Source organism: Microcaecilia unicolor, chromosome 4 (assembly GCF_901765095.1).
Source record: "Microcaecilia unicolor chromosome 4, aMicUni1.1, whole genome shotgun sequence".
Classification (NCBI taxonomy): domain Eukaryota; kingdom Metazoa; phylum Chordata; class Amphibia; order Gymnophiona; family Siphonopidae; genus Microcaecilia; species Microcaecilia unicolor.
The window spans coordinates 175,543,740-175,566,039 of NC_044034.1; the positions used below are offsets into that span (position 1 = coordinate 175,543,740).

Here is a 22,300-nt window from a genome sequence, read left to right on the forward strand (position 1 = left end):
TCATGAAAAACATGACTTTCTTTTTGCTTTTTTCAGCCAGCGGTTTCCTCCTGCTTCTTCGGGCTTCCAGCACGATCAGAACCAGGGCCGGAATGTGGCCCTCGGAGCCTTTAGGTGCAAATACCTGCTGAATTCGTCCTGATCCAATTTACTGTAACATCACCAGGGATCCTTCCAGAACCCTGCAATAATGGGCTATGAATCTGGACTCTGGGTGTTACCACTCCATGGTAATTATCACAATGACCTTTTCCACCCAAGGTCTGGGTGTGGTGTCTCTGCTACCTTGCCCTTCCCAGCAGGGCAGTGCAAACACTGCTGCAGAGCTACCGGGCCAGCTGTCCAGGAGTCTTTCTAAGAATGCAAACACCTTTTTGACAGTTGATAGGATTAAGGATTCAAAGTATAAAACTGAAGTAGATTTTGTCATACTTTTCATTCAAATGTATGTCAACATGGATTAAAATTACATATAGCACATGTACAACCTAGAGCTGCAGTTCCCAAACTTGTTTTGTTTTGGGAGACATTCAGCCAGTCAGATTTTCAGGATCTCTACAATGAATATTAATGAGTAGATCTGCATGTACTGCCTACATCAGTGGTTCATGAGAGAAATTTGTACGCACTGCCTCCACTGCATGCAAATCTCTCTCATGAATATTCACTGTGGATATCCTGAAAACTTGACTGGCTGGGGGCCTCCAGAACCAGGTTTGGGAACCACTGGCCTACATTGCGGAGATCCCAAAAACCTGACTGGCTGGCTGGGGGTACCCCAGGACAGATTTGGGAACCACTGAGTTTGAGAACTACACTAACCTTTTACTAGGGTTACCATATGGCTCCAGAAAAAGGAGAACGGATTGAGCCAGCCGGGTTTTACTTCCATTGCAAAGCAATGGAAGTAAAACCCGGCTGGCTCAATCCGTCCTCCTTTTTCTGGTAACCCTACCTTTTACCATATCTGCTTTCCACACTGCTGGCACCCAGTCAGAAGTGCTTATTGTGCTGTGCCTAATGAAAATCACTTGTGAAAAAAAAATGCAGATATACAGTATAAGTATTTATTTAAATGTGTTGGAAAATTCTATATTTCTTACCCCTGCACAGTAATCTCCACTAATGGTGACTCTCTGGAACTCCGGAACCTCATATGGTAGCTCTATTGTCTCAACAGCATCTGGAACTGTGGCAAGGGCTGGCTGAACTGGAGTGACTGGTGACATAACGGGAGTGGCTGATGAACCCTTCCAGTCTTGAATTTGCAGCGACAGGGACTGGGACCTGATGATCTTGAAACTTTTCCTCCTATGATCCACAGTAAAGAATAAGACAAACATTTAGTTTAAGTACATACCACCTAAGTGTATTCTACAGAAATAACCCCACAGAGTAACAAACAGAGTTGCTTGTGCTGTGCAACTAGTACATGGAAGATGGAAAAAGAATCCAGTAGACTGTCCTTAATAAAATGGAGCCCTGTAGGGGTATTCAATGAGGCCTTTCCATCTAGGGGCTTGATTCACTAAGGGGCCCTTTTTCAAAGCGGCGGTAAGCCCAACACGGACTTACTGCACGCTATCCCAGAACTACCATTGGCCCAACATGGCCAGCGGTGGTAGTTCTGGATCCAGCATGCTGCCTGGTTACCGCCGGGTTACCACAGGAGCTCTTACTGTCACCTCAATGGTTATCTTACCACTTGGCCATTGTGGGGGGGGGGCAATATTTATGTACTTCAGGGCCCTGACACATGGGGAAAGTGGCCCCCGCTGTTACTGCAGGGCCCTTTTTCTCGCAGCTAAGTAAAAGGACACCTAAGGCAGGCCCTCCCAAACTTGTCTTGAGGATACCGCAGTCAGCTGAGCTTTCAGGATATCTATAATGAGTATGAATGAGATGCAATCTGTGCAAATGCGTTTATGATTATTTATCTCATGCATATCATTGTGGATATCTTGACAATCCAACTAGTTTTGTGCAGCTGTTACATATTAAGATGCTACTGTGGAGCACAGTTAACTTGAATGACTGTGTAAATTGCTAGCATTTAGATGTTACAGAAAACTTGATAAAAACTAAACTGCAGGAAAAATAGGGGGGGGGGGGGGGTTCCATCAACAAGTAGGATTGAGTCAGGACTTAGTTACACAAGGTCATCCAATGGCACTGGGCTGGAACTGTTTTCCAAGAGCTCAATTTGAACCTGTGTAAAGTCCAGGTACTCTCTGGAAAGTCAGCTTTCCGCTTGCGACCTTTCTGGCGGGGAAACTTCCACCCTTACATCCACTTGACAGTTCACATTTATTTAATATACTACAAGTAAAACAGTTATCTAAGCGGTTTACAAGCAATCATAAATTAGATTTTGAAAAGGGGAGGGAGAGATACAAAAGGATTCTGAACACACACAGGGAAAATATCAATGAAGGAGGAAAAGTATGCTTTAATAAAGAGGTGGGATACACACGGTGGGGAGGGTAGTGAAAAAGGAGTCAGGAGAATGGAGGGAGAGTTATTGCTATAAAGGAACAGGAACTGGAGGGGAGAGGCTGGGATTATTAAGGTTACCTTGGAAATGCCTTAGAGAAAAAGTGTGCTTTAAGGATAGCTGGATGAAAGTTCAGTTCTTAGAGGCAGGAGGATAGCATTCCAGACAGAAGAAGCGAGAACAGAAAAGGTGGAGGATCTACAGAAGTGTGAATGGATCTGGAGGGGACAAGAAAATGCTGATGGGTAGAACCTATCTCCTTCAGATGTTAAAGGTTATCTTGACTGTTAACCCCTATGAATCCCAATTGGAAAATGGTGGGTATATAAAACATCAATAGAATAGAATAGATGTTCGAAAAGAAGACAGGAAAACCATACCAGAAAATGTGGAAGGTTAGAACAAGAATTTTATAAGCAATCCTGTAGAAGAGAAGTAACACTATCAAACTTCTTTGCTCATATATTAATTTGATAGAGATGTTCTCTATGAGCTGTAACTGACGTAATTGGAAATGTGCTAAACCATGGAGTATAGAGTTACAACAATTGAGATAAGAAATGACAAAAGAGTGGATAAGAAGGCAAAATGAAGGTTTATCAAAGAAGGACCTTGCAAGACGAATCTGCTAAAGAACAAAAAAAGATTTACTGACAATAAAAGAAATATGATGTTTAATAAGGCGATTATTAATGATGACCCTTAGGATTTTAGCCTCATCTTTAATTGGGATAGGTATACCAGAGATGAAAGGGCAAGAAATATTTGGGGTGGCAACAAGGGGGCAAGCCAAACTGACACTTCCACATATCATGTCCACACCACAACATTACACACACCTTCCCCCATCTCCACACTTCAAAATTAGCAATATAAGGCACCGTGGCCTTTTATGCATAAAGAAACCCTCCTCCCTCCAGCCAGTTCCAGCTACCCAGTAAAACTACCTTTATAATTGACTACATCAGTCAACAAATTCTTCTTTGTGGAAATGAAGTCTGGATTCTCTAAAGAATTGGACAAAATCTCAATACAAATCCTGAAGCTCTAGTTCTGTATTACAAAACTATATTCCCCAACGATGGAGCTATCCCCCTTAAAATCCATCATACAAAAATACTCACATTGTAATTAACACTTCAGGAACAGCAAATGCTCCTTTCACTGACAGACACTTTTTTTTTTTAAGCAGATGAGTTATTTGTGTGGTGACCCTATAGGCTGTGGAGACCACTGTCTTGACCCTTTTTCCTTTTGGGAGGCAAGGGTTAAAGGCAGCACTTGCCCCTGAGCCTGCTTTCAAATAGGACCAGACACTATGGGCTCCTTTTACAAAGCTGTGCTAGTGATTCCAGTGTGGCAAATGCAACAAAGCCCAAAGGAATTGAATAGGCTTTGTCATATTGGCTGCACTGAAATCGCTAGCGTGGCTTTGTAAAAGGAGCCATATGTGAAATAACATAAAACCCTGGAAAAAGACACTGAAAACCTATACAGCAAACATCACACCATTACCGCTCTAACTCCCAGGACTCAAACGTAGCAATACTACCTATGGAAACACAGGGCTATAAATATTACACTAGACCTACAGCACCAATGTGCCTACTGCTGGGAAAATGGGACAAGCTGGATTATTACAGATTTCTGCAGAGACACTATATGCTAACAGAATTCATCACACATTCACAGTTCCTCACCTGATACAGAACTGGATGATAAAAACATGCAAACAAAACCTGAAATGTCCATTTTCCCACCTATTTGAGCCTGCAAATAGGTGGGAAAATGTGGGGTAGAAATATAACAAATAAATAAATAAATAAATAAAGCCAGGCTCTACAAGCAGTGCAATACTGGTAAAAAGAAACAGAATTGAAAAATACAAAAAGAAAAGATGTGCATTTCCCAAAGCAGACACATTCCAATCCTCTTTTCTACCTTTATTGTCTGGGCATTTCACTTTTCTAAATGAGCTGGTCCCAGTCTCTCTTGTACTTTCCTTGTAGGTCTTCTCCTAAATTCTTTTCTAGTGTCTCCATTTCTTCTCTCTCCTTCGGTTTTGTTCCCTTGCATCTATACATCTGACACTAATCATTTCTTTCTTCTCCGATTCTCTACTCAGATTTAATCCTTCATTTTCCCCTTCTCTCACTGTTTAGTCTTCAGTCTCCCTCTTTTCACTTCTCACCTACCAGCTTTCCATTTCCCAGTCTCATCCAAACCCTCCCATTGTCCCCCCTCCTCCTTTTCCTGCCTATTCTGTCTTTTACTCAATCCATCTTGCTCCGTTTCCATCCTCTGTACTTTCTAACTCCCAAGCCCTCATCTACCTTCCTCTGACTCATTCCTTCACTAGCCCCAGTTCCTTCCCTGTTACTCATCTATGCCCTTTCTTATTTATTTTTCTTACCACCTATCCAGCTTCCAACTGTCCTCTTTCAACTTCTTCCCAGTCCTTTATCTACATTCTGTCTGCCTTTCCACAGTCCCACCTCTCAACACTGCCTCTCTACCTCTTCCTAGGCCCTCCAGACATTTGTTTCTGTTTTTTTGCTCCCCAGAGCTAGCCCACAAGTATCTGACATCCTAGGTGAAACTGTAGCCTTGTGCTTCCCCCACCGTTTACAACATATGTACAATTAACATTGGAAAAATAATTTTGAACATGTAGCTGAGTAAATATTCTGCATTTATATTAATTAATCTAGTTCATATGAAAGAGTAACAGTGAATATTTTAAAATGATATATGATATGGTATTTATATTCCACCATCTCCCCAGAAACAGGTTCAAAGCGGATTACAAAACAATAAAGTACAACAAAGAAAGACAAAAAAAATAGTCTAATAAAAAATGTCCTAAAAAGATATGTTTTTAACACACAAAGAGACAAAGCACAATATTCTGAGGTACAGCTATGACTTACAGTGAAATGTATATTATATGTAGATGCACTGTTGTGGTGATAACTGAAACAATTCTGGAAAACCCTGCAAAAAAAAACATTCAATAGCATATAGAAAATGTGCCATACCAGAAAAACACTAACGTCCAGGATTTTCACAGCATTGCAAAGGTAGTAGTGCAAATATACTGGGCTATAGTCCATTGGTACATCTCGTACTGAGAAAGCAGAACAAGCCAGACTGTGATAGATCCCTACACAGAACCTAAATGTAAGCTTAATCCTTCTCTGCAGACACACATGCAGAAAAAAGATGTTCACTAAATAGAAAATAAGGGACCACACATTAGAAACAGAAGTATGAAGTGAAAATCTGAATTTAAAAACCTAAGAAGTCAGATTGTGACAGATTCCTAAACAGAGACTACATGTGAGCATATAGCATGCCATGCAACACTGAAGAAACAACAAACAGAAAGGGAACTCCTGCTATACAGAGCAAAACACAAATACATAAGAAACATATGTTTCCAAAGCTAACACATCCCAATCGCTCAAAATAAAATGCTTTTCTTGTACCTTGTTGTCTGATTATTATATTTTTTCCAATTAGGCAGGTTCTGGACTCTTCTTTCTGCTTTCCCCTTGTCAATTTTTTTAGGATCTTTTCCATTTTCTGTTTCTTTTTTGTCTTCTTCCCTTCCTCCTCTATAAATGTTCCTTCCTTTTATATCTTTTCCCCCTATTCTCTCAGCTACCTCTGTACCCACACTAGATACATTTTCCTCCTCCCCTCCTCTCACCCTCCAGTTTTCAGTTCAGCTTTCCAAATCCCACTTTCACCTTTCCAGTTCTTTCATTACCCCTCTGTCTTTCACTCCTCCCCCAGTCTTCTATTTCTCTCTTTCACCTACTCTCAAGCCCCTGACTGCCACTTCTTCTCCACCAGCCATCATCTTCCTTATCCTGCCTCTCTTCCCCCTATCTGTTCTGGTTAGTTCAATGTATTATTCATTCTTTCCCCTGCCATCAGCCTCTTTTTTCTGTCTCTTACCCCCTACCATTCCACTCATTCCCTTTTTCACCTTCCCTATTGTGACCCTCTATTATTCCCTTCAAAGGCTCATCCTCTTCATTTGCCTCTCACTCACTCCACAGTCCCCTTCCACTTTCTTTTGCCTCTCAACCCTTCCCTACAGCTCCTCTAGGTTTTGCATAACACCTCCCCATTTTTTTCAGTCTCATACCCCACAGCTCATCTAACACACCTCTAGTCATACCCTTTCCACTGTCTTCTTCTGCCCTCACTTACTCCTTGAATCTCCACATTCCCATGCTACTAATCTAAGTCCTGAGTCCCCACATTCTATCCAATCCCAATCTCGCACCCTGCTCTTCTGCTCTCCCACTCGGTTTCTGCATACCTACCGTACTCTTTATTTATTTATTGCATTTGTATCCCACATTTTCCCACCTATTTGCAGGCTCAATGTGGCTTACAAGGGCCTGTTATGGCATCGCCATTCCAGGGTAGAGGGTACAATTGGTGTTACAAAGAGATCAAGGATGAGAAAAGAGGTCTAAGCAGACAGTTATAGAAAGATGACATTCAGAATGAGAATGGAGTGGTGAAGTGTTATAATTAAGCTATAGGTTTTCGTTGTAGGCCTTGTTGAATAGATAGGTTTTCAGAGATTTGCGAAAATTAGTTATTTTGTTAATTGTTTTCAAGTCAGTTGGTAGTGCATTCCACAACTGCGTGCTCATGTAAGAGAAGCTAGTAGCATGTGTTAGCTTGTATTTTAGTCCTTTACAGCTGGGGAAGTGTAGATTAAGAACTTTGCAGGATGATCTTTTAGCATTTCTGGGAGGCAGGTCCACGAGGTCTAGCACGTAGGTCTGGGCATCTCCGTGAATGATTTTATGAACAATCGTGCAGATCTAGAACGCAATATGTTCTTTGAGTGGGAGCCAGTGAAGTTTCTCTCTTAGGGGTTTTGCACTTTCATATTTTGTTTTTCCAAATATGAGTCTGGCTGCAGTATTCTGGGCTGTTTGAAGTTTCTTGATAGTTTGTTCTTTTCAGCCGGCGTACAGTGCATTGCAATAGTCCAGATGGCTTAGCACCATTGACTGTACCAGGTTGCGGAAAATGGATCTCGGGAAGAAAGGTTTTACTCTTTTGAGTTTCCACATGGAGTGGACCATCTTTTTCGTTGTATTCTTCACGTGTGTTTCAAGTGTGAGATTCCAATCAATGGTGACTCCAAGAATTTTCAGATTGTTTGAGACGGGAAGAGAGAAGTTTGGTGTAGTTATGGTGGTGAAGTTACTTGTGTTATGTTGTGAGGTGAGTATGAGACATTGTGTTTTTTTCTGCATTAAGTTTTAGCTGAAATGCATCCGCCCAGGAGTGCATGATTTGGAGGCTTTGGTTGATCTCGCTTTCTTTTAGGTCGTGTTTGAATGGGATATAAATCGTGACATCATCTGCATAAATGTAGGGGTTGAGGTTTTGATTGGCTAGTAGCTTGGCTAAGGGTATCATCATTAGGTTGAAGAGGGTTGGTGAGAGAGGGGATCCTTGGGGGACTCCACATTCAGGTGTCCATGGGGCTGACATATCCGTGCTTGCTATTACTTGGTATGATCTTGTGGTCAAGAATCCTCTGAACCAGTTAAGAACGTTACCTCCAACTCCAAAGTATTCTAGAATATGTAGTAGTATTCCATGATTGACCATGTCGAAGGCACTTGACATGTCGAATTGTAGGAGGAGTATGTTGTTGCCAGTTGCAATTGCTTGCTTAAATGAGTTCATTAAGGTCATTAGTACAGTTTCAGTACTGTGGTTTGACTGAAATCCTGATTGAGACTCGTGCAAAATTGAGTGTTTGATTAGGTATTCATGGAGTTGTTTCGTCACTACACCTTCCGTGAATTTGGTTATTAGTGGAATAGATGCTACTGGGCGATAGTTGGTTAGGTCCTTTGTACTTTTCTTTGCATCTTTAGGTAAAGGAGTAAGTAGAATGTTTCCTTTATCCGCAGGGAAGAGGCCATTTTGTAGCATGTAGTTTAGATGTTTCGTGAGGTCTGTTTTGAGTTGTTGAGGGGCAGATCTTATAAGGCTAGTGGGGCAGATGTCTAATTTGCACTGTGACTTGGCATATCTTCCAAGCAGTTGGGAGATGTTGTCGGTTGTGAGTGTATCAAAGTTGGTCCATGATTGGTCTGCTGGGTGTTCTTCAGGTATTGGATCTAGGCACTCAAGAAGGTCTACATAATCAGTTGTGTTGATAGGTATCATGAGTCGTAGCTTTATAATTTTCTCCTTGAAGTAATTCGCAAGGTTGGTTACTGATGGGGTGTCTATGTTGTTAGAAGTAACCAGTGTAGTGTTTAATAGCTTGTTTACAAGTAGGAAGAGTTTATGTGTATCCTTGTAGTTTGGTCCGATTTTGGTTTTATAATATGTTCTTTTAGTTTGTCTGATGGTGTATTTGTATTTTCTTTGTAGTTGTTTCCAGTTCTTGAGTGTTGAGTCGTCTTTTTTCTTAATCCATGCTCGTTCTAATCTTCTGACTTGTGTTTTTAGTTTTTTTTAGTTCTTCGTTAAACCATGGTATAGAGTTACTTCTGTGTGAGGTTCTGGTTTGAAGCGGTGCTACGTTGTTTAACACGATTCTGCATCTGTTGTCCCATTCCAGAAGAAATTGGGGTGAGTCTGTTGGTGCTGTCCATGCGTCATTATAGAATTGTTGCCAAAATGTTTACGGGTCTATTTTGCCTCTCGTGGTATAGGTTTGTTGTTCTTGTTTATGTTGTGAATCTTTTGTTCACCAGTGAAGGGACAGGTTAGCTCTGTAGTGATCGGACCATGGTTTAGCTGTCCATTTTATCTCTTTTAATGCGAGATTTGGTTCTGAGGAGAATTTGTATGTGATAATATCTAGTGTGTGACCTTTATTATGGGTGGGTTGCATGTTTGGCCAGTGAAGCTCCCATAGTTGAAGGAAGTCCTTGCATTCACATACGTTACTTAGGTTAGTGTCCTCAAGGTGAAGGTTGATGTCGCCTACTATAAGAAGGTTTTGGGTGGAAACACATGTGTTCGATATGAAATCCATAAAATGTGTTTGGGAGTCTTGCCAATTGCCTGGTGGTCTATAAAACAGGATAAGGTTGAGGTGGTCTTGTAGGGTTGGGTGGTTGATTCTAACTGAAGCTAGTTCAAGTTGGGGAATTATGGATTTGGCTATTGTTGTGAAGGTGAATTGGGAACTGTAGATTATAGCTATGCCTCCTCCTCTTTTTCCGTTCCTTGTCCAGTGGATAATTTTGTACCCTGGAGGGCATAGTTCTAAAATTATGGGATCTTTGGATTCATGGATCCAGGTTTCGCTGATAAGTAGGAAATCGAGATTGTCGGTTGTGATCCAGTCGGTTATTGTCGTAGTTTTGTTAACTATAGATCTAGCATTTATATAACCCATTTGTATTAGTTGGTGGGGTTCAGTTGGGTTCGAGGTTGTGATGATTTCTATTAGTTGTCTGTCCTCTTGGTATTTGAGTTTGCGGAGTCCCTTCTTTCCTTTCTGTTGATTGTGTCCGTAGGTGGTAGGTTTTCCGTTCCATTTTTTAAACTTTTGGGTAGGTGTGTTGTGTTTGGGTTGTGTGCATGGTTTATGTACTGTGGGTACCTTGTTGTCCGTGAGATGGGTTGTGAGTATGTAGTGAATTAGGGAGAGATAGTAGATGATTAGGAGTAGTTTGTTAGTATTCATATTGGTGGTAGTGTGTAAAGTGCAGCAGAAGCGTGCGTGAGTTAGTGTTCAGCCTTGCAGAGCAATGGTGATTGATTAAAGTTTGCAGTTGATCATGCAGTTCCGTGTATGTACTTACAGTCCATAGTACAATTCAGTATATTATAGAGTAGAGTAGGGGAAGTGGTTAGATTCAGTTTTAGCCGTTTACATGCTTGCAATTTGGTACAGTGTTATGAGATATATAGAAAGTATTTGAAAGCATTAGAGGATTAAGTCATCAAACATTTCAATAATGCAGTGATTTTATGATTTATCCTACCTAGAAACACAAAATGCTGACTAGAGAGTTATTTTAAGAGGTCGCATAGCATGCTGCAAATCAGAAGTCTGCAGTGCTTCCCTCAAACCTACCCAACTACACAAAATACTGATTAGAAAGTTGTTTTAGGAAGTCACTCAACATACTACACAACAGAAGTCCATAATGTTGCACTCATGCATCTCAATTTAGTATCGCTTACGGGCTATGGGTTTGTCCGTCGTTACTCTCCTCGTCCGGCGTCCTCAATTTGGGTCCGGTTGGGTCGAGGTAGTGAGAGTGCAGACTTCTTTTGTTGCGTCGGTTAGGAGATGTGGGACGGTTTGAGTGGTTCTTGTTGTGTCGGAGGGAGGTCGGCGATCGGGAGGTAAGTCTGGGTGTCCAGGTCTCGTGTGGTCCTTTAATAGAGGTGCAGCTGTTTCTCCCTGCTTCGGGGCCATTGAAGTGTCATTTTCCACTCTTCTCTCGGTCCTTATGCGACTCGTGCGTCCTGTGTTGAGGTTTGCGATCCCGGTGGGTGGATGATCATGAGGTCAGTCGTTTCTTCAGGTGATCGCTGTTCCAGCATGTTGTCTACCAGGTCTATCTGCTTTGGGGTTAGCTGGCGGGAGGGAATTCTGGGCGTTTGGGTCTCACTCGGTTCTCCTGGGGAGGGGAGCAGCTGCTTCTCCCTGCTCCAGAACCGCCGAGGTAGCATTTGCCACTCTTCTCCTCACCCGGTGCTTTGCTATCTGTCCTGTGCACTTTGTGATCTCGGCGGGTGGATGACCACGCGTCGGTCGGCGGGTGGGTGGTCACGGGTTGGTCGGCTTGCCTGGTGGTCCTTCCTCGCCTAGTGGTCCCCGTTCTCGGCTGGATCGTCTGCCAGGTCTCGCAGTGATCGCCCCGCTGGTCCGCCTGGAAGGCTACGAGGTCGGTCAGCTTGCCCGTTGGTCACGAGGTCAGTTGGCTCGCCTGGAGGTCGCTTTTTCAGCAGGATCGCTTACCAGGTAACGAAGTATACGTTCCGTTTGTTCACCTGGTTGGTTCACCTGGTGGTTGCCTGGAAGGCCGCGAGGTCAGTCTGCTCTCCCACCACTCCATGTCAATATGTGATCGTCTGTCTCCTGGCCCCTTTCTCCAGAACTCACACATCTACCTCTTTCCCCAGCATCCACTCTCCCTTCCTCTCCCACTTTCCCAGCATTTGTCCATGCCTCTCCAGCTCCCATCTTCCTGTCTCCTTCCTCAACATCCATTCCCTCTCCTGGCATCTGCCTTGCCTCCTTCCCTAGCACCCCTTCTCTCCTCACATCTTTCCCAGCATATACCCCTGCCTCTTTCTCCCCCATCTGCTTCCTTCCCAAGCTTCTAGTCCTTCTCCCCCTTTCTCAGCATCTGGTCCTGCCTCCCCAGTCCATCCTCATTTGCCTTTGCAAGTGTTCTTAGAAAATAGGCTTGCTACTTGTAGAAACTAGACACCTAAATTTTGGCAGCCTATTATAGCGGTGTTCTTCAATGCAAGGCCCGGGGCCAATGGCACTCCTGGAGACCTCTGGGGCAGCCACCATTGTGGTTTTTTTTTTAATCATTTCTGCTACTTTGTCTCACTATCCAGGCTCAAGACGAAAAAGGGAAACTGGAAAGGGGGGAGGGGGGAGAAGAGCCACATGTTTGAAGGACAAGGTATTTCTCAATAGACATTTGAAAACACATTTGAAAATGATCACCACCTTGAGGATACCCCCCCCCCCCCCCCCCCCCCCCCCAGCGAAGTTTAAAGATGAACTGGTGGAGCCAGATTTCATTGACACACACTGGTCAGCAGTGTCATGGCCCCAAATGGGAAGATATTTTGCAGCTCTCCTTCGGGTCATTAGAATCCAAAGTGGCCGCAGCTTAAAAATGAACACCACTGTGTTAAACAATTGCCTACTAAGAGAGAAATATTAGAAGTCATTTTCATGCCCAAAAAGCAGTTTTAAGCACATAAATGGGTTTTTAAAAAATTAAGCCATGCCTAAAAGTACAGATGGTGCAAGCGAGTGCATATTTTTATAGTAAGCATGCACAGGAACGATGATGAGCAAGACACAGATACAGTCACAATTCATACACACCTTAAAGCCTATGTGTCGTTATAAAATAGCATCAGAATAGTTGTCTTCTCCACCTGCAAAATATTAACCCCTAAAAAAATTCCTGTGCTCCAGGAAAGTAAAGAAAAACTCAGATGCCTAGCTATGTTCAGAGCGGTTACTGCAGTTCTTCATATGTCAAACAGAGCTTAAGTCTAAACAGAGTGATTAGAGAAACCAACCAACATGGTGACAGATGTAAGTGTCTCAGCCATTTTAGTGTTACTGTAGCAGTGTCAAGCGCCATAAAACAAACACAGAAAATTCAGTACCTTACACAAATATGTTCATGTGTCATCTTGGGTATTTCAAACAGAGTCCTGGGACCCCAAATCCTCAAAGGACAGTCTCTGCCACAAATAGGGCCTACACTGAATGGAGGAGGGAGGTAATCCAAACATTTGACATAATCAAATCAGCAAAGATGAAATAAACTCTCCATGCACAACAACTGCACATGCAATAATCAGTCCAACAAAACATGCCTAAGCTGCAGTATTCAACAGCTTCACATCACCCCAACCAAAAGATCCATGAACAGAAAGATTTGTCACTGTGTAATCTCCCAGGAGGTTTTTTGTATGCTGTGGGATTCATGATGGTGTCACTAACAAACGTCAGTCACTAACCATCGAACATGATCCAACTAACAAAAATGTCAAATTAATAGCTGGTCACACGAAGGGCAATTCTTTAACTTACACTTGTTAATGTACAGAATACTAGCACTTATACACCTGCAGGGTAATTCTATAAATGATGCTTAAAACTGTATGTGCAAATGTGAGTGCATAATGAGCCTATTAGCGCCAATCATTGGGCATTAATTATTGGCGTTAATTGGCAAAAATTTGGATTTATGCCTACATCTTGCTAGGCACTATTCTGTAAAGATGCGTGTGCATATTTTTTAGCATGCAACCAAAAAGGGGGGTTGGCCATGGGAGGGGTGTTCACTAAAGATGTGCGCACTATTATAGAATCCAGGGGATCCATGCCTAATTTAGGCATGGGGATTTGCACAGGGATTCAGTTAGTGTAAATCTTCGCTCCTAAAAGTTGGCACAGATCCCGGTGCTGCGGAGCTATTTTATAAACAGTGCCCAACTTGGAGTGCCGTTTATAGAATAGCGCTCAATGTGTAGTTTTTCAGCTCCCAAGTTTGGCCACCAGTTACTGAGTGTAGTGCAAAGTGTGCACTCACCTGTAAAAGTGCCTGCAGGGGCAGAAGTGGTATAGCACATAAATGCAAGGGGCTGCACACACGGCAGAGCATGGGCAGGGTTCCCAATTATACACATAACTTAGAGAGTTATGTGCACACCTGCCACATTTACACAATCGCAGTTATGCTAAATCTATGGCAATCGCGGGTTTGTAAATGTTAGATATGCCAATAGCAGGTTACGTTAGTATTTCTATTATGGAATGTGGGCATCCAGATTTCACTACAGAATAGGTTTTCACTGCATGGCATCTTAATGAAGGCACCCACTTACAGAATCGCCTCCATAGAAAGTTAGATGGCCCTGTGCCAAATCACCAGGAAGCAACTTAGGTCTCAGAACAGATTAACCGCTACTCATGAACTCCCCAAGGAAGGCTTAGCAACGTGCAATTCAGAGTTTGAAATGCGAACTCAGGTGTAGATATCTAGTCTGCAGTGTTAAGCGACTGGTAAGCTGCTTCCAGCCATGATCTGAACTAACCCCAGAAATTCAAAGCTGGGACATGTACGGCTCCTGGCACCGATTACCCAGAATTTAACCAAGTACTGGCTGATGTTGAGACTGATGCCCGGTTAACTTGGCACATAAAGTTAGGACACATGTTTTTGCTGTTCTAATAATATGCTGTTTCTTAGATGGTTAGCAGACTGAAAATCACCATTAACCGGCTAAGTTGCCTTGCTGCTCTACCCTAACTCTGTCCCCAGCCCACCCCTAACTTATCCGGTTAGGGGATGGCCAATTAGAGGACATATTGAGTGGCACTAACCAGTGGGGTTTAACTGGGCAGGAGCTTCTCCTGCCCGGTTAAACTCTTTTGAATATCAACCCCTCAGGGTGTTTGTTTCTTCTCTTAGTTCCAATACTTTGTTTGCATTTATTAAACAAAGTACATTTTATAACATCTCAATGGTCCCCTATAATAAGTGCTATGAAGTCCATGGACCATCTTCCCAACATAGTTAATACTGAATTTAAACTCATATTCCCTATATTAGCGCAAACACCACCAATGACTGCTTTACAGAAGAACGTAAGAACATAACAGTAGCCATTGGATTTATTTTTTACGTATTGACTAGGATAAGACAAATTCCTTATTTTCAACCAGACCACAGAAATCCAGGAAGATAAAATGCTTGTCCAACATCATACAGTGTGAGCAGCAGAGAAGAATCATGCAATCAAGCTCCTCATTTTCTAATCAGTCAGCATCAAATGCTCTAACGACTGAATCACTCCTCCCAGCACTAAACCACTGATGCAAATATGAAGGTGCACAAAAATTGCTCTCAGCCCACTGTCTCCTCTCATTGGCATTGGAGAAGTGGACGAGGTAGGTGGGCACCAGTGGATCAGATACTATAGCTTGGTACCATCCAGACTTTTTGGACTTTTTTTGGATGGAAAACACATATCAGATTCATTAAAAATAAAGAATCCTCTTTAGCAGCATCCAGAAGCATAGTACAAAAAAGTTTAACATTCTCACTCCACAGGGATCATAAGGCACAAGGTATAATCATGATGAACAAATACGCTTCCTTATTTTGAAACCTAAGAATTATTGAAATAAAAACAACCAACTATATGGACAACCCCAAATCTCAGTCCCGTTCCTTTTCCCTATCTGTGTTATCAGTATGTTTATGTTTATTGCAGAATTTGTATACCACCATTCAATGCATCATCATAGCTCTTTATATACAATCAAAATCCCATAAAAAGAATAGCAGGAAAAAAAGCAGCAGCAAAAGCTAGAAAATAAAGAAACAGACTGGCTGTTCCTCCACCCCAGCCAACACAATCCCTAGTCCTTCGCAAACACCTATGAAAAATATATCTTAAGTGCCTTTTTAAACCTTGTCAAATATAAGACAGTAAAGAATTCCATAATATAGGGGTGAGCATGAAAACAGCAGTAGTACTCTCAGTTCCCTGAACTGAACATCAGATTCTAACCCCCCCCCCCCCCCCCCCCCACACACACACACACACTTGGACACATAGAAGGAGCCACACTAGTTGATATTATATTCACTCTGCCATCCCCGGGCTTTACTGCCACCCTTGATCTGATCTACAAGAGCTCAAGAAAAGAAACCTTGGTGAAGATAATTCTACTTATTAGGGCATAGCTAGAAGACAATCTCGGGATATTGCCCTAAGAAAGATAATTATTTCAGCTCAATGCAATAGCAGAAGCCATCACCTATTTGGTTTTGTGCTTGTTTAACAGGCACATTTCTTTGGATCTAAAGCTATTTAGATAACAGTCTAAGACTGCTGCAAAAAGTCCAAATTTTTATTCATTCCAGATTTTGCAAGTATTCTGCCAATACCATGCTTTTCAACACTACTCATTTACAGGGCCTCAGTAGTACTCTTATGCCAAAAGGTCATTACAGCGGCAACAACTGATCTTCCTTTCTGAAATTGAAGTGCCTTACCATCATGGTAGGCCTTAAGCACCTCCCCTTCCCCACTCCCTGACCCATACTCAAATGCTGAGTCACTGCATGATACAGGGCTACAGCTGATCCATACGAGCTCATAATATCTTTTTCCATTCTACACATTTTCTGTTTCAATATGCCTCACTTTTTTCAATATCTAAGCATTCAGTCAAGTCAGAACATGCTCCAGCCCCATTCAATGGAATTTATAATGGTGGCCCAACACTGAGACACCATCCAGCTTATTTTCGAAAGAGATCGCCGGCCATCTTCCAACACAAATCAGGAGATGGCCAGCGATCTCCTGAATCCAGCCAAATCAGCATAACCGAAAGCTGACTTTGGCCGGCTTCACCTGCGTTCCGTCACGGGGCCGGCAAAAGTTCAAGGGGGTGTGTCAACATGGTAGCAAAGGCAGGACGGGGGCGGGACTGCATTGAGATGGCCGGCTTCACCCGATAATAGAAAAAAGAAAGCCGGCCTTGACGAGAATTTGGTCTGCTTTATTTGGCCCCTTTTTTTTCAGGTCCAAGTCCAAGGCATGTGAAGGGGACCAGTGCACTACGAATCCTGGCCCCTCCCATGACCAAATGCCTTGGATTTGGCCGGATTTGAGATCGCCGGCTTCGGTTTCCATTATGGGCAAAAAATGATGCTGGCCATCTCAAACCCGGCCATCTCTGACATTTGGCCGGCCCCAACCGTATTATCGAAAAAAAAGATGCCCGGCCATCTTTTTTGAAAATACGGTTGGCTCCGCCCACTTGCGGAGACAGCCCCAGTGATGGCCAGCGCCGTTCGATTATGCCCCTCCATGGGGCTTCATTGGCAGCCACAAATAGTTTTCCTCAACTAGGCAACAAAATCAACCTCTCTTGATATAAACTACAAAGTACTTTCTGTATTAATTTATTTGTTACATTTGGATCCCACATTTTGGACTAATACATTCCTGTGAAGCGCAAGACCATAATAATGAGAAAGGGAAAAAGCCTCTGTACCCAAACCTCCACCCAATATGATAATTTATGAGATAAGGAGGAAACAACATGGGTCAACTTTCTTCATCGGCATAAAAAAACCCTATACTCAATTCTTATTTTGCTAAAAACTTCACAGGAATACTGGATCCCAAAGAACTTCTAATGAAAAAACCTTTATCTTATAATGAAAAAAAACTTTGCTTAAACTTGTGAAGACAAACTGCGGGAGAAGTCAGTCACACCGACTGTGGCCAGAGTTTCCCTGTATAAGCTGTCTCAAGGCGGGTATGACATCAGTAGTTTAAACACAATATGTCTTCAGTTCAACTAGGCCACATTTCCTCTATCTCAGCAGCATCCTTTTAGCACCCAGTATATTTGTTTCCAAATCCCACCACAGACATCGCTGTTGTACTTTGGGGCTCATTTTCAAAAGAGAAAAAAAAAGTGGCATAAATCTGCATTTGGACATTTTTCATCCAAAATGGAATTTTCAAAACCAATTTTTAGACTTTTTTTTTTTTTTACGTCTGTCAGAAGTGTATTCAAATCACAAGGGAGAATGCCAGGGGCATGTTAAGGGCAGGATGTGTGTGTTCCTAACACTTGGACTTTTTTCTGCAATAATGGAACAAAACAAAAACATCCAGGGCTATAAGTTGTATGTTTTGGTCTAGACTTGATTTATTAACAATAAGACACAAAGAAGTGCCCTAAATGACCAGATGACCACTGCAGGAATAAAGGAATGACAACCCCCTTACTCCTTCAGTGGTCACTGAACCCCTCCACCCCGCAAAGATGTAAATGAAACAGTAGCCTCTATGACAGTTTCAGATGTTATGGTCAGTCCTATTAGAACAGGAAGCAGGTTCCTGGAATAGCCTAGTGGTCAGTGCAATGTATTGTAGAGAAGGGGAACCAGGCCCATAATCCACTCTATTACACTTCTGGTGGAAAGTGTCAGCTCCTCCCCCCCCCCCCCCAAAAAAAACACCCAAATACGCACTGAGGCCCCCTTTTACCACAGCAGGTAAAAGGCTGTCTCTTTTTTTTTTTTTTAAAGAAATGGCCATTTGGTAAGTGAACCACTTACTGCGCGGCCATTTTGGGGGGAGCACTTACCGCCACCCACTTAGGTGGCAGTAAGGGGTAACCGGCAGCAAGTGACCCTGCCAATTACCGTTGGGTAAGCACTGGTGCTACAAAATAGAAAATAATTTTGTAGTGCTGGAAATGGCATACACTGGGGGTGGGAACTACCGCAGGGCTCCTTTAGTAAAAGGGATCCTAAGTGCTGCTAATAGTAGGCACAATTTATAGAATGTGGAGGTATTGTCTTGTCAGCTTTTCCTCTGTCTGTCTTAGCAGACTATGGTGTTCATTTTCATATCACATAGACTTATAAAGTTACAATAATAAGCTATGTAACTTTGTAAGTCTATGTGCTTTGAAAATGAGGCACATGCTTCAAGAAACAGGGGCTATTATAAGTATCAGAAAAACACTGCATTACACCCATTACTGCTTATACAAATGATTGCAATAATAATAAAAATAATTTGACCATTTGCACTGGAAGATGTTGATATTGTGATACACTGACTGAAAATTTCAGTCTGAGTTCTGTGGGTTGAAGTTAACCCCCCTATTTACTAAGCCACGTTAGCAGCTGCCATGTGCTAATGCCAACACAGCCCATTCACTTTGAATAGGCTGTGTCGGCAGTGCCACATGGCAGCCGCTAGTGCGGCTTAGTGAACAGAGGAGTAATTTTACTACCAATTCCTCAAGCAGGTCTCATTTTCTAGAAGTGAAAAAAACCTTGTAGGTCTCTGCATACCTGTAAATTGAGGGGATCTGCTTTCATCAGCATGTATTTGGTTCATTAGTGTGCCTTAAAAACAGTGCATAGAAAATCAATTTACTGTGTATTAACCTAAGAATGAACACACATAGAGGCCCTTTCACTAAAGTGCATTAAGCATTAACACACACTTAACGCAGGAAAAGTGGCCTTACCAGTGGCATACCAAGAGTGGGTAGTGGGGGAAGTCCGCCCCAGGTGCACCCTGCAAAGGGGTGCAGGAGCAGCGGTTCCCTGCTCTCTCTGACATTACTTCCTGTTCCGGGGCAGAGAACCGGTGGAGCCGGCAGTCGTGCGACTGCTCCCTGCACCCCCAGGAAATGATGTGCCAGGGGAGTGGAGATGATGCGCCGGGGGGGGGGGGGGGGTGCGCAGTAGTGATCTGCCCAGGGTGGCAGCTGAACTAGGAATGCTACTGGGCCTTATAAAGCATGTGGTAAAGCATTGTGCATTAGTATTGCATTTTTGCATGCTAACCATGTGGTATTTTGGGGGGAGGGGGTGTGTCAGGAGTGGAGAATGTGCATAGAAGTGCTATTCAGCTAGCTCGCTGGCACTAATAAGTGCTAAGGGGCCCTTTTACAAAGCAGCAGTAAGCCCAATGCAAGCTTACCACACACTAACCTGGAGCTACGTGCCATTTCCCATGCTGGGGGAAATAGGGCTGTAATTTTTAGAACAGCACTAACCTGGCAGTAATCGGGCAGCGCCACATGCTACCCAGTTGCCACTTGGTTAGCGTGGGAGCCCTTACCACCACCTCAATAGGTGGCAGTAAGTGCTCCCCCTCGCATGGCCACACGGTAAGACCAATCTTAGCACATGGCCATGGCTATTTTCAGCCTTTTTTACCTGCTGCAGTAAAAAGGGCCATAGCACATAGCAAAAACAGCCCCCGTCACTAGTGCAGGGCCCATTTCACTGCAGCTTGGTTAAAGGACCCCTGACTGAATAATGCTGACAATTCGGGCGCCCTTAGCACCTCCTAAATAGGAGTTGGTAAGGGTTACTGCTTTAATTTTTTTCAGCCATGTGCTAATGTTAACATTAATGCACAGCTAGAAAATGAAATAATTGAAAGTCTGAATTTACAGACACACTAGAAATGGGCTTAGCATGTAGGAAGGTCCCACATTATTTATTTTATTTATTTATTATTGTATCCCACAATATCCAAAAAGCAAATATTGGTTCAATGTGGTTTACAATGAAACAGTGAATATAACAGTATTACATACACAGGAATGAGATGTGCTAAGTCCATTTACTAGTGCAGCTTAGTAAAACAGCCCCACCATTATTTTGTTTCTGACGTTGTAATTTTATGTAACAAAAATGTCTGAAGCAAATCGAAAAAATGTCTAAAAAAATCAAGGAAAAAAAGTCCAGAAATGACCTGAAATTTGTTGCCATGCACATCCCTAGTAAAATGGAAGAACTGTGCATCCGAACATTCATAAGAGGTCTGTTATCCAGTAATTTAGACAGGCAGTGAGTGGGTCAGTCTATTAAAATAGGCATTTTTTCTCAGTGACAAGACACCTTCAGATCTTTCTGAAAACGTCCCCATTAGTTTTCGCAGAACAAAAAGCAGTTCACACAGTTTTTTTCAAAGCAAGAAAATCCATTTTACTTTGCCTTTTTATGGATGCAAAATCAGTGTTTACCAGTTCCTGACATGCATGTTAAAACTTTTCACACAGACACCACATTTCAAGTGATCTACCAATCGAAAGCCTATGTATATATTGAACAAACCTTTTAGCTGTCTCTGCTGATTTCTGCTCGGCCATCTCTTTCTCCAGCTCTCTTTCCTTAGCCTCCTTCTGGCCAATTGGACAGTCCTCGGGCACACTGAAGAGCGAGAAAGCATCTTTGCTATCTTCCTCTCGAAGAACTTTGGCATACACTTTCTCTGCTAGAAGCCGCACCTTCTCATCCACTTGAGAGATATTAGTCTTTGGGAACTGTCTTGGCATTTCGCCTATGAAGAAAAATGTTTAAGATAGATCAACGCAAATAACAGCCATCTCAGAGACGTGAAAATGATGTATTTCCATTTGGTTGCCTTTCTTAAGACTTTTGGGCTCATTTTCGAAAGAGAAGGACGCCCATCTTTCGACATAAATCGGAAGATGGGTGTCCTCACAGGGTCATCCAAATCGGTATAATCGAAAGCCGATTTTGGATGTCCCCATCTGCTTTCCGTCGCAGGGACGGCCAAAGTTCAAGGGGGTGTATCGGAGGCATAGTGAAGGCGGGACTTGGGTGTGCCTAACACTAGGACGTCCTCGACCCATAATTGAAAGAAACAAGGACGTCCCTGAGGAAAACTTGGATGACTTTACCTGGTCGTGTTTTTCTTATGACCAAGGCACAAAAAGGTGCCCGAAATTACCAGATGACCAGAGGAGAGAATCGGGGATGACCTCCCTTTACTCCCCCAGTGGTCACTAACCCCCTCCCACCCTCAAAAAACATCTTTGAAAATATGTCGTGCCAGCCTCAGATGTCATACTCAGGTCCATCACAGCAGTATGCAGGTCCCTGGAGCAGTTTTAGTGGGTGCAGTGCACTTCAGGCAGGCAGACCCAAGCCCATCCCCCCCCCCCACCTGTTACGTTTGTGGAGGAAACAGCGAGCCCTCCAAAACCCACTACAAACCCACTGTACCCACATCTAGGTGCCCCCTTCACCCGTAAGGGCTATGGTAGTGGTGTACAATTGTGGGTAGTTGGTTTTAGGGGGGGTTGGGGGGCTCAGCACACAAGGTAAGGGAGCTATGTTCTTGGGAGAAATTTATGAAGTCCACTGCAGTGCCCCCTAGGGTGCCCGGCTGGTCTCCTGGCATGTCAGGGGGACCAGTGCACTACAAATGCTGGCATTTGGTCGTTTCTGAGATGGACGTCCTTGGTTTCGATTATCGCTGAAAATCAAAAATGACCAAGTCTAGGGACGACCAAATTTCAGGATTTGGGCATCCCTGATTGTATTATTGAAACAAAAGATGGATGTCCATCTTGTTTTGAAAATACGGGTTTCCCTGCCCCTGGATGGGGACATTTTGTGAGGACGTCCTCATCAAAACTTGGATGTCCCTTTCGAAAATGCCCCTCTATATGGCTCAGCAAGGCAAGTAGGACAGTCCCTTGTTATA

General features: G+C 43.0%; 1 protein-coding gene across 1 annotated transcript in view; it reads right to left on the bottom strand.

Annotated features, from left to right (window-relative positions):
- Positions 1-22,300, bottom strand: part of AMPD3 (adenosine monophosphate deaminase 3) — an 86,382-nt gene that overhangs the window by 58,613 nt on the left and 5,469 nt on the right. The window contains 2 exon segments of the mRNA XM_030199495.1: positions 1,104-1,311; positions 20,902-21,127. Of these exon segments, the coding sequence (XP_030055355.1) occupies positions 1,104-1,311; positions 20,902-21,127 (434 nt within the window).